At 33.1% G+C, this 16482-nt stretch overlaps 1 protein-coding gene across 1 annotated transcript in view; it reads right to left on the reverse strand.

Moving 5' to 3' along the window:
• CDH18 (cadherin 18) overlaps nt 1–16482 on the reverse strand; it is a 518873-nt gene that overhangs the window by 17397 nt on the left and 484994 nt on the right. Inside the window, exon 10 of the mRNA XM_077115122.1 lies at nt 10063–10180. Within this exon, the coding sequence (XP_076971237.1) occupies nt 10063–10180 (118 nt within the window). The remainder of the gene's footprint in view (nt 1–10062; nt 10181–16482) is intronic.

The raw sequence follows: 16482 nt of genomic DNA on the forward strand, positions 1-16482 counted from the left end.
CTTAATTTGTTATTGTTTCACAGTAATACAACTTAAAAGTGCAGTAAGTTAGAAATTAACTTCTGAACTCATTTTTAATTTTAAATAAAATTACATTTTACCAATATATTATTTAATGATAAAAATAAAGTTCCTATTCAGCGTGAACTTTTGTCCACATATATGTAACTTGAAAACAAGAAAATGCACACTGTCTTTAGTATGAGATTATTAATGCCGATGAAGGAAAACACCAATATACATTTTGTAATATAAATATACGTTTTATATATGAACTATATATATAGTATATCTTTTGATTGAATTCTCCAAATAAAAGTCTTTAACATTTAATAAGTAGCAAATCTTAACTTTCAAGATAATTATTGATGATTTTGTTAACATAATTTTTTTCCACCATAGATAATTTCATACACAAAGGAGCTATGAGATTAATGGAAGATTATTTAGTTTTGGGGCAGGAAATACAGTACTTGATAATGTTTTCTCAATAAATAGTGAACTAAATTGTCACTCTGCCTCTGCTTGCCACATTTCCCGCTAGATTCTTCTAAACTATACCCCTGTTATTGCTTTCTCTCACATCTATGCTGTGTTAATTTAATTTACATGTTTGAAAAGTGTTTATTGGAGATTAAATCATGTCAGCCACAAAAGACATGTCCAAATCTTAATCTGTGTTCTTGTGAGTGGAACCCGTTTGTAAATAAGATCTTTGGAAGATGTTATTAGTATGTGTCCAAAATGAATTCAGAGTAGGTCTTAATCCGTATGACTAGAGATCTTACCAAGACAGGAAATTTGGAGGCAATCATTCAGAGAAAGCCACAAGAAGATACAAAAGTTGAAAGTCATCAGAAACCAGGAGAGCAGATACAAGGGAAAGAGGCGTTGGCATACGATGGATGGCTGCCATCACCAGAATGCTACAGACCCTAAGAGAAAGCATGACCTTGTTGTCATCTTGAATTCAGACTTCTAGTCCTCAAAACCATGAGACAATAAATGCTTCTTTAAACCAATGCAATGTGTACTGTTTGTCATAGCAGCTCTGGCATACTATGACAGTATTTTCTGATTAATTTCATCTCTTTTAACTATTCAAAAATCAGTGATCTTAGGGGTGCAAAGGTAATTCAGTGGTAGAATTCTCACAAGCCATGTGGGAGATCCAGGTTCGATTTCCAGCCCATACATTTACCAAACAAACAAATAAGCAAACAAACCAATGAAAAACCAAATAAACAAAAATTTAGCAAATGGTGCTGTAATAGGGGACATTAATCTGGAAAAAGAATGAAATGTGACCCTACATATAGCCTACAAAACAACAACGGTCTCTCTGAATTTACACATTCCAATGCCTTTTATGGAAAGTTAGCTTTCATATTATCCTGATTTTACCAACTAGATGGTAAGTTCTTTGAAAAGAGGAGCTGTCTATCTTAGACCCTAATCTTCCTACACTCAGTGTAATTCCCTTCAGTTGTTTGATTATTATTTTTACATCTCTTTATATATTTTTCAGTTCTGTTCAATATGTCCTTTACAACTCATAGCATTTCATGTGTGATTTCACCTTCTTTCTATTTTGAGATCTGTTAAAAAATAATAGCCACTATTATTATTTTCTGCATATCTCCATTTTATAGATAAGGAAACTGAGACATAAGTGAACAAGGCATCAGCCATGGTCTTCAAATAGAGGCAAACTTTTTCTAGAGTCCTACTCTTCTACTCTGCCTCCCCTTTTGGTCTTCCTGGCATTAGCTCTGTTTTTAGCACAGTCCATTTGAATGCTGACACCTTGAATTTTTAAATAGACAATGTTTTCATGTCAGTCTAAAAATCCATTTGGATATTTGTTTGTTTACTCATGATCAACTTTATTAAATATGCCCCAAATCATGCCAACTGGCCTCTGTCTCTCAGCCTACTGATGCCCTTAAATATTCTGTGTTCTTCCATTTGGGAATGCTATTTAAGGTCTGATTACCAGGAAAACTTTCAACATAGTAAGTCACAGTGGGGAAATTAGGGTCAGTACCTGAATATCTTACAAACCTCATATCTACTGTGCTTTGGAAGTGACCCTCAGGCTCCATCCATAATCCAGGTCGATTTAGTTGAATATGTTACCTCAGTTAATATTTGAGAGAAAGAGTGGGTTCAAAATCAGTGCCTAGGCTATGATTCCTGCCCTCTGATGTTCTTTCAGGAATCTACTAACCAAATCTATACTTACACCTCACACTTTTGGCCCAACCGTCCATAATGGCTTGCTCTTTGTGTGTGTAATACTTTGTGGTGTGAAGGATTCTAGAAGAAGAAAGGAAAAGGCATGGAATGGAGCTCCTAAACAATTTTAATTAAATATATAAAAATTAAATTAAACTTATAACAAATGCCTATATAGCACATTAGGTAACAGGCAAGCATCTATCATCTTTACAAAAACTGGATAAATTAAACTGCATCCTTTTTCCAAACATAGTTTATGTCTCAACTGTTTAATATTTAATGAAATGGTTACCAAATGACATTTGTTTTATCCGTAACAAAAGTAGATCTGAATAAATAAGAAGTGTGTGACTAACCAATATTCCTACTGACAGTCAAAAGAAAAGCTTGAAAAATCCTAAACTTATGTTTAAAGGCATCAGAGATCCACAGAAGCAAGATGACTAGCGGAGTTAAGATTCCAGAGAGGAAAGAACTGTGGAGTTGTGAACTCCTGTTTGCAAGGCTTCTTTTCTCTGGAGGCATTTGATGATACTGAAAGCTAAAACATATTTGGAGTTTTGGCCTGAGAACTGAGAATCCAGGAGAAATTCTGAATACTCTTTGGTCTGCATACAAATTCAAGATTCAGGGGCCTCAAACCAAGAAATCCCTTAAGATATTTCTTAAATTGGAAGATGTGCTAGTTAGGAAGCTAAAACCCTAAGTAGAAACCTGAAATACAAAACAGAGATTTTTGCAATCTCCTGGGGCTGAATATACAAAAAATACAGTTAGGGTACAGGTAGATGGACTCAAGAGAACACAAAGGTTCTCAGTTGAAAGCCCTAGAGGGCCATTCCTTAGGGACAGGGAAAAATTAGAGATAGAGCCTGTGCTGGTTTGAAAGTATGTATGTCCCCTAGAAAAGCCATATTTTAATCTAAATCTCATTTCATAAAGGCAGAATAATTCCTATTCAATACTGTATGTTTGAAACTGTAATCAGATCATCTCCCTAGAGATGTGATTTAATCAAGAGTGGTTGTTAGATTGGATTAGGTGATGACATGTCTCCACCCATTTAGGTGGGTCTTGATTAGTTTCTGGAGTCCTAAAAAAGAGGAAACATTTTGGAGAAAGAAGGAGATTCAGAGAGAGTAGAGAATGCTGCAGCACCATGAAGCAGAGAGTCCATCAGCCAGTGTTTGGAGATGAAGAAGGAAGACAGCTCCAGAGAGCTTCATGAAACAGGAAGCCAGGAGAAAAAGCTAGCAGATGACGCATGACTGTGTTCACTATGTGCCTTCTCAGATAAAAGAGATATCCTAAACTTCATCAGCCTTCTTGAACCAAGGTATCTTTCCCTGGATACCTTTGATTGGACATTCTATAGATTTGCTTTAATTGGGACATTATCTTGGCCTTAGAACTGTAAAGTAGCAACTTATTCAATTCCCCTTTTAAAAAGCCATTCTGCTTCTGGTATATTGCATTCTGGCAGCTAGCAAACTAGAACAGAGCCTAAGCAAAACTGAAGAAAACTCTTGACTCAGATCAGATTCTGATTATATTAAGTGATGATAACCATTTTTAATTGCTTAACAGAGGAAATGATGAACACACTCTGTGGGTGTATACTATCATTTGACTCACTTCTACTTCTACACACAATGTCTGAAATTGAAGATAATTTTTAGAAACATAAAATCTTCTCTCTCCTACCACAAGTCATCAAAATAATGAAAACCCATACGTGATCCAGAGTGTAGAGTTAGCAGGTAATGGGTATAAAATCAATAAGATCAATATTCAATATAGTCACGAAAATACAGAAAAAAGATGGAGAACATAGAACAAACGTTAAAAATTTCAGCAGGGGATTTATATCTTTCTAAAACAATGAAATGAACAACCAAAAGCAGTCTGCGTTTGGACCACTTTTTCTTTGTATGGATGTGTCTCTTGTAATAGGACCCTGGTATCCCTGTCCTAACTCCCTGGAACCTATAAATGTTACCTTATAAAGAAAAGCAGCCTTTGAAGATGCAGTTAAGTTAAACGTCTTGAGATGAGACCATCCTGGATAGTGTGAGTGAGCCCAAAATCCAATGACAAATTTTGCTATAAGAGAAAGACAAGGAGAAGATATGGAAACACAGAAGAGAAGTCTATGTGAAGATAGAGGAAAAAAATTGATTAAGCAGCAACAAGCTAAAGAATGCCTGGTGCCACCAGAAGTTAGAAGCTTCAAAGAGCAGATTCCCCTGTAGAACTCCAGAGGGAATACACCCCTTACCCACAACTTGAATTCAGACCTTTGTGTTATAGAAGTGTGAGGTAATTAGTTTCTCCTGTTTTAAGCCACTAGTTTATGTTATTCTCTTATGGGCACCACAGGAAACTAATACACCTTCCTGATATGATCACTAGCTCCACGCAAGTAATGTCTTTCCTACCTATATTTGCCCGGCATATATCACAGTGACAAATAAATTCTAGGCTCCAAATAAATATATGGTCATATAAACAGGAATGGACATTCAAGAAGATATTATTTCTATAATGATCAGGTAAATTAGAAGAGTTACTGAAAAGATAGAATATGTGGCAAGGAAGATATGATGAGGTGGGAAAGATCAGGAAAAAACACAGACAATGGTCTCAAATTTAACTATTTAGCAAGCAAACCTGGATGACAGGGGAATTCCATCAGTGTATAGATGAGTAAAGAAGTTATTTTTTGGTAGGTAAGAAGAAATTATTTATCTTATATAATTCTAGGCACACACCACTCTTAAAATATCTAACTCAGGATAACATGAGTATACATATATGAATACATTAAAATAATACACCTACCTGTTTTTACAGTTTTTCTTAGTAAGAATTGGTCCAACGCAGCATCAAGAAATGTGAGGGGTTTAAGATTTTACCATACTCACATATTACTAATTAGCTTGACACAATTTATTGCATGCTGGCAGAAGATATGAGACTCTTGAGCCAGAGACAAAGGACTTTATTACCTTATCACTCAAGGCACAGCCAGCAGTATCAGTTTTTTGTTCATATGGGTTCCCCTTGTATCCCCCGAAGTAAATAGGTACATGCTGTGCTCCCAGTGGATATATGTTGCAACCAATACACTTAGCTTAGGGACTCCAGATCTTTTATAATAAGGTGCTCTGTGCCCAGACTTTGTCCCAGAGAGAACCATTATCTATTTTTTTATACTCTATGACAAACAAGTATGCCACTTACTCCTGAGAGAGACACTATTTCTACTTTCCAAGGCTGATCTCTACACAAGCATCCTAGAAGAGATAGACTGGAAGAAAATGAAAGTTACTGCCAGTGATTGCTAAACATGAAAAAATGCAAGAGCTCATCAAGAATTGTCTCCTAATATGATGATCCTGATGTAATAGGAATAGAAATTTTAAAAATTTCTATTTTTATAAATTTAAAAATTCTAGGAGGTACTCGTATTACTATTCAAAGACGGAAAACTGGTCTAATTAGAGAATTTCATAATAATTACAATTATTGATTATGTACCACCCCTCTTGCACAATTACAACCCATTAAGTATACAAGTGGAATGAGCTTTCACACATCTATTTCATTCCCCTGCTTAAATAATTTCCATGGCTTCCATTATGCTTACAATTAATTTAAAAAAAAGCAATAAAAGAAAAAATAGAAACTTTCTTTTCATGGTCTAAGAAACTCTGAGAGTACTGATTATAGCTTGCATCCCCAGCTAAGTCTCAATCTGATTTACATTCTCAAAAGCTATGTTCAAACCATACTGAACTTTTTCTAGCTCCTTGATCTTACTATGCTGATCTACTCTACTTCAACACCTTCAGACGTGCTCAACTTTCTGTTTCTGAATTTCTTAGCCAGCTATTATTTTCTGGTAAAGCCTTACGCTGTATTCAGTTATTGCTTTAAATATAGTTATCTCTAGAAAGTTACCCCAAAATCCCACACCAGAACAGACAAAATTCTTGTATGTCCTCATCAAAACCCACATTTCTTCTTTTTCCAATTTCAATGTCTGATTGCCCAGCCATATGAGATGTTTTCAAAAGCACAAATAGGTTCCTAACCATACTTGTGTAATGGTCACCAATTATCATATAAGCTAACTTGGGTAGTGTTTTAATGTGTTTCTTCTTGACTGAATTTATGAGTGCCAATTATGTGCCAGGAAATATGCTAAACTCGCTTAAGTGAAATATTCATTAATGTAGATTCAGAAGAAATATCATGACTTTAAAAATATTATTATGCCAGAATTCCTTTTAAGAAATAAAACAGTATGTATGCAGTTGAAAATACCTCTTTCATTTCTTCCTGATTCCATTCCTCTCCATTTCTACACATAGTAGATGAGGAGATTTTCCATGTTTCTTTCATATTTCTGTAAGACTTGTGAGCAGAGCCACAACCTTCTGTTTTGTCCAAGACAGTTTTATCAAGGATGTATTATAGTGGACAGTCTTAGACAATAGAGCATCTCGTTCTATAAAAGAGGTCATATTTATTTATCATCCAGTATAATAAAAATATAATATCTATCCTTTGGGCAAAGATTAGGATATTTTGCTGCAGCCTATTATAAAATATTAGGGTTCCTGAATTTAAGATTCCTTTGCTGTTAAGGAAATGTACTGCATGGACAGCATCCACTAGAACCACTGCATATTTTTCTCTTGGGTTTTTGGGAGTAAGAAGAATCAGAGCAAACATGAAGTTCACACAGCTTGATGTCCATGAGTCCTTAAGTCCTTTATCTTTGACCTAGTTGTTTCATGTCTTCTTCCAGCTTCCACGATATTGTGGCAGGCTAACTTGGTAACATACAAGTAAGGTAAAATTTCAACATCAAGTTGAGAATATTATTATTACACATGTTCTACAACTACTTGGTGGCTCAATCATTTGGAATCACCCAATATTGTTTTGACTTTTGGCTAACTGGACATATGTGGCTGTGATAGCCATTTTTCTTCTTACATTAAAGACCATTAATAGGCTTGTACAAATATTTGCAGGTTTATTCACCACTGGGTTTTTCTTTTCTGTTACCTATTTATCCATTTCCTTTACCAGTTTTGCTTCCTATTTGAACTTTTTCTCTTGTTTTGTTGAATTAGAAAATGCATTTATTATAGTAAACCTTCCTCAGTTAAATGTGTATGGCTATAATCTCACACAAAATGGTATGTTTTAAAATTTTGTTTGCAAGTCATTTGTTTCTGTTCTAATGTCCTGTGATGTGAGCTCATTTGTAAGTAAGATCTTTGAAGATTCGATTAACGTGAGGCCAAATTGACTCAGGATGGCCCATTATCTAATTTGACTGGAATCTTTACAAGCAGAGGAGATTTGGACACAGAAAGAAGAGGAGACCAAAGGAGACAGATGGCCAGGTGAGGGAAATATTTGAGTTATACTGATAAGTCATCAGCTGGCCACCACAGACTTCAGAGAAAGCATGGCCCTGCCAGCACCTTTATTTGCATTTCTCCCCTCCCAAACTGTGAGGAAAAAGTGCCCATTGTTTAAGCCAACCAGTCTGTGGTACTTGTTATAGTGGCACTGGTAAACTAAGACATCATTTGATGCAGAAATTTAATTATTTTAAGGTTATCACTATTGCCAATATTTTATGAAAAGTGGTATTTTGCCTTATATAAGATATCCTATCCTACTCCAATTATATAAATTTAATCCACCAAATTTTATTGTAGAATTCCTAAAATTTGTGAATACAATTCTTTAGCATATGTATAATTTATATATGCATCTACATGTGGAAAGTTTCTAATTATAGTTTGTCTCCATACATATCCGATTTGACTTGCTCTATAATTTTAAATGATCTTTTTCACAATGATTAAACATATACTTTTCATCTGCCAAATTCTTATATTTACATTTAGTTCTAGATATCTAATGGTTTATTTCAGCCTTTTCCATTTCCTGTACTCATAAATTTATTTATTCCTGAGGCTCACCACCATGTTGACAAGTCATGATATGTTAGCATATGCCCTCATTTTTTGTCTTCCTCTAACTCTTGCATCTCCATCTTTTTTTCATTACATTTCTGGTTGTCATTAATCTTTTGCCATTTGAATTTTATTAACAGATTATTAAATTAAAAACTATTACTATTGTGTTCAATAAATAAATTCATGTGCAAAATTTAATGTTTGGTTTCACTAACAGCAAATACGTTACTCTTTTCAGGTGCACTTTTATAGTTTCAACGGCATTGTGTTTTACAATAACGAGCTTGAACATCATTTATTGGATATTTTTTATAATGATTGTTTTATGATTTAAAATGTATTTGATTTTCTGTTCTAGTCATATATGTGTGTGTGCATGTGTGCATTTACATAGTCTTGCATGATCTTATTTGAATAGATGTATTTACAATAAATTCATTAGCTTAATTCAAATATTCTGGATATAATATCACTGTACTATTACCAAATGAAGTTTTCACCATATTAAATGAAATAAAATTTTCGGTGGCTTAGAAAAAATATCCAATAGAAATATAATTATGGGTGTCCAGATATGATTTCAGTCTATCAATGCAGCAGGGTAAATACCCCCACAAGTTATATAATTGTTTTAGATAAAACAATTTTTTTAATTTCACATCTAACTATATTGAATATATTTGGAGTCATAAGATAAGATGCTCAATTGTCATTAAATGTGTAATTAAAATATAAACTGTCATACAAAAACACATGAAAATATATTTTAATTAATAAAGCTGACCACAGGGCTACTTGCAGGAGAGAGAAATTCAAGTTTAGTTGGGTCATATACACCTTGTCATGACCACAGTTACACTTTAGTATTCCCAGGAAGCATTGCTTCCCTAGCACTATTAGGGTTATAACAATTTAAAGAAACTTAGGGATAACAAGAGAAAAGTTTTCCAATATGTTCTCATTGAGTGATGTTATTTGTTATTGAATCTGAAAATGCTCCTTCTAGAAGGGTACAGAGAAGATACTAAATGATACCATTATTTTCTTCATATTATTCTATGGCAACTGTTAAACCCTAAATGATAGCCTACTCAGACAAGAACAGTAAAACATAGTTGGAGGAAGGAGAAAGTTGATACTAATGAGAATATTGTACATATTGAAAGACTAAATGCTTCCCCTAGGTATGAAGAATGACTTCTACACAACCTTGAAGCATCTACCAAATAGAGACTCTAAATTATATGGGAAAAGTAGAACCCAATAAATTAGTAACCATAGAACATCGATCATGAAAACAAAGATTTCCACAATATTCTGCAATTAAGCATATTTATCTACCCATATCTTGGAAAATGCTCATAATGACAAAATGAAATGTAATTTGTAAGCACATATTGATAGCCCTACTACAGGATGATTTCAAACATCCCATTTTCTTTCTTAATTGTCCCTAGGATATATTTAATTTTTCATAATTTAAATTTTTCTACCTCCTAGCAGTTGCAGCAGCTTTCACAAACATATTTGTCAGCTAAGATTTCTCTTAAATTTTGCCTGAGAGCATATTACATGTACATTGCTTGTTTAAAGCAATGCTTCTGAATAAATCAATGAAAGTTATTAGTACATATGGCTCAATTTTAAATACAAACTACCCACAGATCATAACACATTAACATCAAACTGACTTTGAATGCTGATTTGCAAGCTGTTCATGGATATATGAGGATAAAACAAAACTGTTCAAGCTTATTCAATATTAGATCAACATATAAACTGCACACATAAAAGCATATGCACATATGTTCACCTTCATTGTCCTTTAGGGTGAAGTTTGGGTTTACAGATAGGTGGTCATCAAGAAAGAAATTAAATCTTGGTCCATTGGCAAAATCATCTTTATCAGTGGCACTGATTGTGTGAATAACCTAAGAAAAAAACAAATACTGAATAGTAAGTTTGATGTTACATATACCTTTGATTTTAATTATATTGTATCATTTTCAATTGCTAAAATAAAAAGATATTTAAACTACCCCTTTATCCGGTTTGTATATTTCAGATTCAACTCATAAAAGTACAGATTAACTTGCTCTCTTTTGCATTACTTTTTGGGAAAAATAGTACAGCAGGATTGATAATTATTCACACTTTATTTTATAGCGTGGCATAAGTTTTTTTTAAAAAAAATCAACTGCAGTACCTTGGGGCCAATTAGCTGTAAGATTTTGTATGAATACCTATTTGGGGAGACATGAAACATCATTTGCACAAGTATAAATACCCCAGTGTTGACACAGAACAGCCTTGCTGTGAATGTTGGTCTTAATCAGTAAATGCAAGGGAGTATTACATTTGTACTACCAAGAAGCCTTTGAGATCATGCTGTAGTGCCTGTATTTTACAGACAATGAACTTGAGTCCCAGCTGGATAGTGATGTGTCCCAACATCTAAAACATTGTCAGAGGCAAAACCAGATTTATTGCTACTTCATTGTATAATTTCTCATCTCTAATGGTTGAGAGAGAGCAATTCTAAAATTAAGATTATATGCCTATTCAGGCACAGAATAAGTTAGAACATATAAATAGAATATTCCAGGTGACCCAAGAGCAAAATGCAAATTCCTTTTAGCCTTGATCATCTCACTCTTGAAACTTAAACTCCAAGCAAATAAGCACAGCATTTTTCTCCTTTTAAAATTAGTAGCTTAATCCTTAGGTGTCCAGACCTTTCTTGAAAAAATTAAGAGAAAAGAGAGACATAAAAACATAGTATTTCTAACTTGTGAAAAATACAGTGTCCATTTCAAAAACTGATATTATTTCTATGAACTTTTTACTCAATTTCACTCTATTATGATTATGATATCAAGTAAAGCAAGCTGCCAAAATGCACCACAGTTACAACCTAAATTCCTCTCTTCTGACTGAACCCAATGGTGGTTGATAAGAGAGTTTGGGAAGAATACAAAAGTACTGAGAAGGAGTAGTCATTAGAATTAAAATCAGGATGGCATGTGTTTTCATGGAAGTTAAGTAAAGAAAGTGTTTCAGGATATAGAAATGGTCAGTTATGCCAGCTGCTGGGATGGGATAGAGAGGATGACCATGAAAATTTTATGTTTTGAATTAGCAACATGAACATCATTCAAGACAATAAAAGCAGGTTCTGTTGTTGCACACAGTAGCAGGTTTATAATTATGATTATTAAGCTAGTTCCAAATGGAAGGGGAAAATGGGTAACATTTGAGAAACCTCAGTTTTTATTTTTGGAAGTATTAACAGAAATTTTCTGAAAAAAATTATTTTCTCATTTATTTTTTCTCTGAAGAACAATAATGTCACACGTCATAATTAAACCATCAAAGTAAAGTCATATACTAATACTATTAATAATATCTAATAATTTTTACTTCTTATTATAAAATTTATACTTGGCTAAAATATTTGCTGTACATCATTCACTCACCCTTCACTGCAATTCTAGCTCTAGATATAAATATTTCCATTTCTCAGATGAAGAAATCAAAGTAATCTTTGGTTCTCTGAAATTAATACTGACTGTGCTGGTTTAAATCCACGGTGGACCCCAGAAAAGCCATGTCATTTAATCCTCATTCAATATTGCTGGGTGGGAGCATTTTGATTATTTCCATGGAGATGCGACCCACTCAATTGTGGGTGGTAACTTTTGATTAGATGATTTCTGTGGAGGTGTGTCTCCACCCACTGAAGGTGGAGTTGCTTACTGGAATCCTTTAAAAGAGGAAACATTTTGGAGAGAGTTCCTTTTTTGTAGAGCCACGAGAAAGCCAGAAGACACTGCCATGTTCGCCATGTGCCCTTCCAGCTGAGAGAGGAATGCTAAACATCATTGGTCTTCTTGAACCCAAGGTATCTTTCTCTGGATGCCTTTGATTGGACATTTCTATAGACTAGCTTTAATTGGGACATTATCTTGGCCTTAGAACTGTAAACTAGTAACTTATTAAATTCCCCTTTTAAAAAACCATTCCGTTTCTGGTGTATTGCATTCCGGCAGCTAGCAAACTAGAACACTGATTAAAGAAAGAACATCTTTTTTTTTATTTTTAGACTACTTTAACCAATATTTCCACTTCAACTCTTGTTATGGCTGATCTGGTAGTATTGTGACTATACCTCAAAGTATATTGAGTTGACTACCTATGGGTGTATGTTTGTGGGTTTGGGTGAGGGTTGTTTTTAGTTGTATATGTGTATTTCACCTATCCAAGGTAAGTGAAAATAGTGACTGCCTGTCTTTTGTAAATATTTCTGGAAAATACCTTCTCCCCTCCTCAGTATTTTCTGAACAATGATATAGAAACAAATTTATGGTTTCTAATTTCCAATAGGTGGACATATTGTCTTCTGAAAATTTATAAGAGAGCTATTTTCATTATTTGAAGACACTGTTGTAATCTAATTTGTCAAAAAAATTTACAGCAATACTCTTTGTTCTGGAGAACGTATTTATGTCTATGTCTTCAATATCTATACTCATGTAAGATATTAATTACAGAGTCTGTCTTGTGAACCTCCAAATACGCAGGTGCCTACTCAACAATACTTTTTGAATGTCTTTCTGACATCTCAATTTCTATAGCCCCAAAAGGAGTTCAGGATCTTTCCCAATAAAGTAAGTACTTCCATGTATTCAAATGGAAATTAGAAATCTGAATCCTATTCTTGACATCCCTTCCTTCTGCATCTCCGCTCCCATATTCAAACAATCATCAAATCTAGTCTTTTGATTTCTAAATAGATCCTACATTTCTTTCTAACCCCTCTGTCTTCACAATGGTCCAAACATTAATTTTCATTTGGAATATTGCAATAGTTTTGCAGTATGTCTTACCTCTTTGGATAGTCCAGCTCACTTGCATATATTGACCCCAATGAAACCTGATTGATCTATTTTATCAGAGTTATATAATTTCATTTCCTACTCAATAGCTTCTCTCTTGAGTTTTTGGAGAAGACCAAGCACCTTAAAATTATCCTAAAAGCCCATAACTTACCTCACCAGGGTCTATCTGGTCCCTTGGCTCTGGGTTCTACCCCACAGTCGTCTTTCAATTTCTCCATTTTACTCAAAATATTTCCCTACTTCTATTAGTTCTCAACAATCACCAACATACCTTAGTCAGTTCAAACATGCTTCACAGCTCAGTATTTCTAAAAGGAAGCCTTACTTGATGTACATGTCAAGATCAGATCTCCTTATATATGCTTTTGTGTCACTCAATATTTACCATTCTTAATGCAACTGAAATTACAATTAAATCAATTATTTTGAAATTAGTTGCTTAATATTTTTCTACAGTAAGAAAAGAAAATCCCTGATGGCAGGGACCATGTCTCCTCATTTATTGTGAATCTATAATCTCCATCTCATAGATTTAATTATTATATTTGCTTCTTTCATAAAATGTGCTTGAATTTCTGAATTTGTCCATTTTATCATGGCTCTTCCATTTGAAAATTTACTAAATTCTCACATGAAATAAAATGGCAATTCTTAATTCTTTCTTTCATTATCATTTTTTCTACCTTAAATTTCTAAGCCCTACTTGGTAATTGCAAGGGCACATAGTTATAACTTAACCCTGTATTTCCCTTCAACTTTGATACGATTTCTCTGCTACTCTGTATGTCAAATATCCTCAAAATAGTTTTATTGATTTATTTTCCAAGTATTTTATTCCTATTTTATCTTGATCTACTCTAATCAAGCTTTTTTTCCCTTTCCTACAATTAAATTGCTCTTATCAAGATCGTAAATGGCCTCCATGTTGATAACACCAAAGGTAAATTCTCAGTCCACTTTACCTAATATATCAGCATAATATGACATTATTGATAACATCCAAATATTTGAAGCACTTTCTTCACTTGCCTTCCAGATCTCCACAACATAAAATTTCCCTCCTCCTTGTTCTTCATTCCTTTTCAAATCCTTTTTCTTATTTTCCTTCTATTCTAAAGATCTAAATTTTGGAGTACCACAGGACTGATTGCTAATAACTGATGTTTCCCATGTGTATACTCTTAGGTGATTGAATTCAGTATCATAGGTTTAAATTCCTTCTGCATAATAGTGATTCATTTATATGCCTCAACTCCAAATGGCCCTAATATCCAATTCACCACGGCCAATTCCATTTGAATGTCTCACAGAAATTTCATATTTAATGACACCAGAAATGATTTTCTGATTTTTCCTCCTATCTCTTTACTGACTGTCATTTTCCCATCTTAGTAGATAACAATTCCATCCTCCCACTTGCTCAAGATAAAAAAATCTTTGAGGCTATTTTTCACACTTCTCCTTCTAAGGATCCAATCTTGATAATTCTATCTTCAATATAGGTCTAGGATTTCATCACTTACCATATCTGTTGCTACCAGGCAGGTTTGATTTTCCACATAGATTACTGCAGTAACTTCTGGAATACTGTGTTTCTGTCTTGGCCTCTCTTCAAACAATTCTCAATACAGCAGCAAGTGTATTTCTTGGACATAGCAGCTGAGAATCTTCCAATGATTCCTTATTAAGTTCCAAGCATCTTTGCAATGGTCTATATGGCTTTATATTGTGTCCACCTCAACTGGGCCACCATGACACCACCCTATGCTTTTTTTAATCATTTCTACTTTGGTCTCATTTCCATTCCATTAATTTCAACTCATAAATGTATTATTCTTTCCTTCTATTTTATTTATATTGAATGCACTGTTACTTTTTTAAATTTCAAAAAAAATTGATTATGTTTTTAATTTGCCTTGTTTTATCTTCTCCTTTATAGGAGTTTAGCCTTATAAATTTCCTGCTAAATATGTCTTTGCTTCCTAGAAGTTTTGATACATTAATTTTTCATTATCAATCCACTTAATTTTTTTTTCATTTTATTTGTATTACCTCATTGATTCATAGTTTATTTAGGAGAGCATTTCTTCATTTCAGGTGGAATTTTTTCTAGCATTGTTCTTTTAATTGCTATATATTTTATTGTAATCAAAAAAATAAAGAGGTCAATCCTTTGAAGATTATTGCAAGCTGCTCTGTGGCTCAGCATATAGTAATTTTTCAATATTTTGTGTAAATTTTTAATTAATACATAATCTGAAGTAAAATACTGTATGTTCCATATTTGCTAATAAATAAAGTTCTTTCACTGTGAAGTTCAATTTTTAATACACTTACTAAAATTTGTGTTTATTCTATCGGTTACTGAAAAAGTGCGTAAAACACCCAATAAAACAGTAGATTGGTCTGTTTCAATTTTTGTCTCTATCAATTTACTTTATTCATTTTGAGGCTATACTGATAGTAAATATATTTTTTAAATTGACATTTCTACTTGGTATGCTAACCCTTTATTAAGTAATATAACATCTCTCTTTAAATCTAACAATGCTTTGATAAAGTTCATATATGTATATGTGTGTGTGGATGAATTTTAGTGGATGTATAGCTTTTGTTTGGTAATATTTCCCCTTCATTTTTATCTCAAAGATTTCTCTTTCTTATATTTACAATGCATCTTGTATTAGCAACATAAATTGGCATATTGTTCTTGGGTATTTTGACAATATTCATGTTTTATATGAGAGTTTATTTTATTTTAGCATAAATATTGATGTAAGCTTGTTTAAATAATCATCTTTTAAATTTGCTTTCTATTTTTCCCACTTATTCTACATGCATTTTCATCTGATTTGTTGCTCTTATTTTTGTAATTTACTATGATGTCTACTTATGTATTAAGATTCTGGGTACTAGAACTTTTATTTCTATTTCTCTTGGTTTGTACCTTGTCAGCAAATATGAAGAGTCACACTGTATCTTTGAGTTTTATGAATTACGTGCAAAATTTAGGATTATTTTAGAACAATTAGATTGTTTATAAACGTCAGATTTTATTAGGATTACAAAATAGACTTGGGATTTGCAATTTAGAATCCTTAACTGTAGTCTCTCTATAAAAAAGTCTTTCCCTCTGTATGCTAAAATATAATATAGCAAATGAAAATCATGTGAAACAATTTTATGCAAATGATTTTAAGTCAATGAACATTTTTATAACCACAATCAAGATCAATAAATACATTAATAAATTAGATGGTAAGGTCAATAAATTACCTCCCTTGAAATTAAGAATTTTTTTTAAATTCCAATTTCTATTAGCTTCTTAGTTAAAT

The sequence above is a fragment of the Tamandua tetradactyla genome, chromosome 9 (genome assembly GCF_023851605.1).
Source record: "Tamandua tetradactyla isolate mTamTet1 chromosome 9, mTamTet1.pri, whole genome shotgun sequence".
NCBI classification, from domain to species: Eukaryota; Metazoa; Chordata; class Mammalia; order Pilosa; family Myrmecophagidae; genus Tamandua; species Tamandua tetradactyla.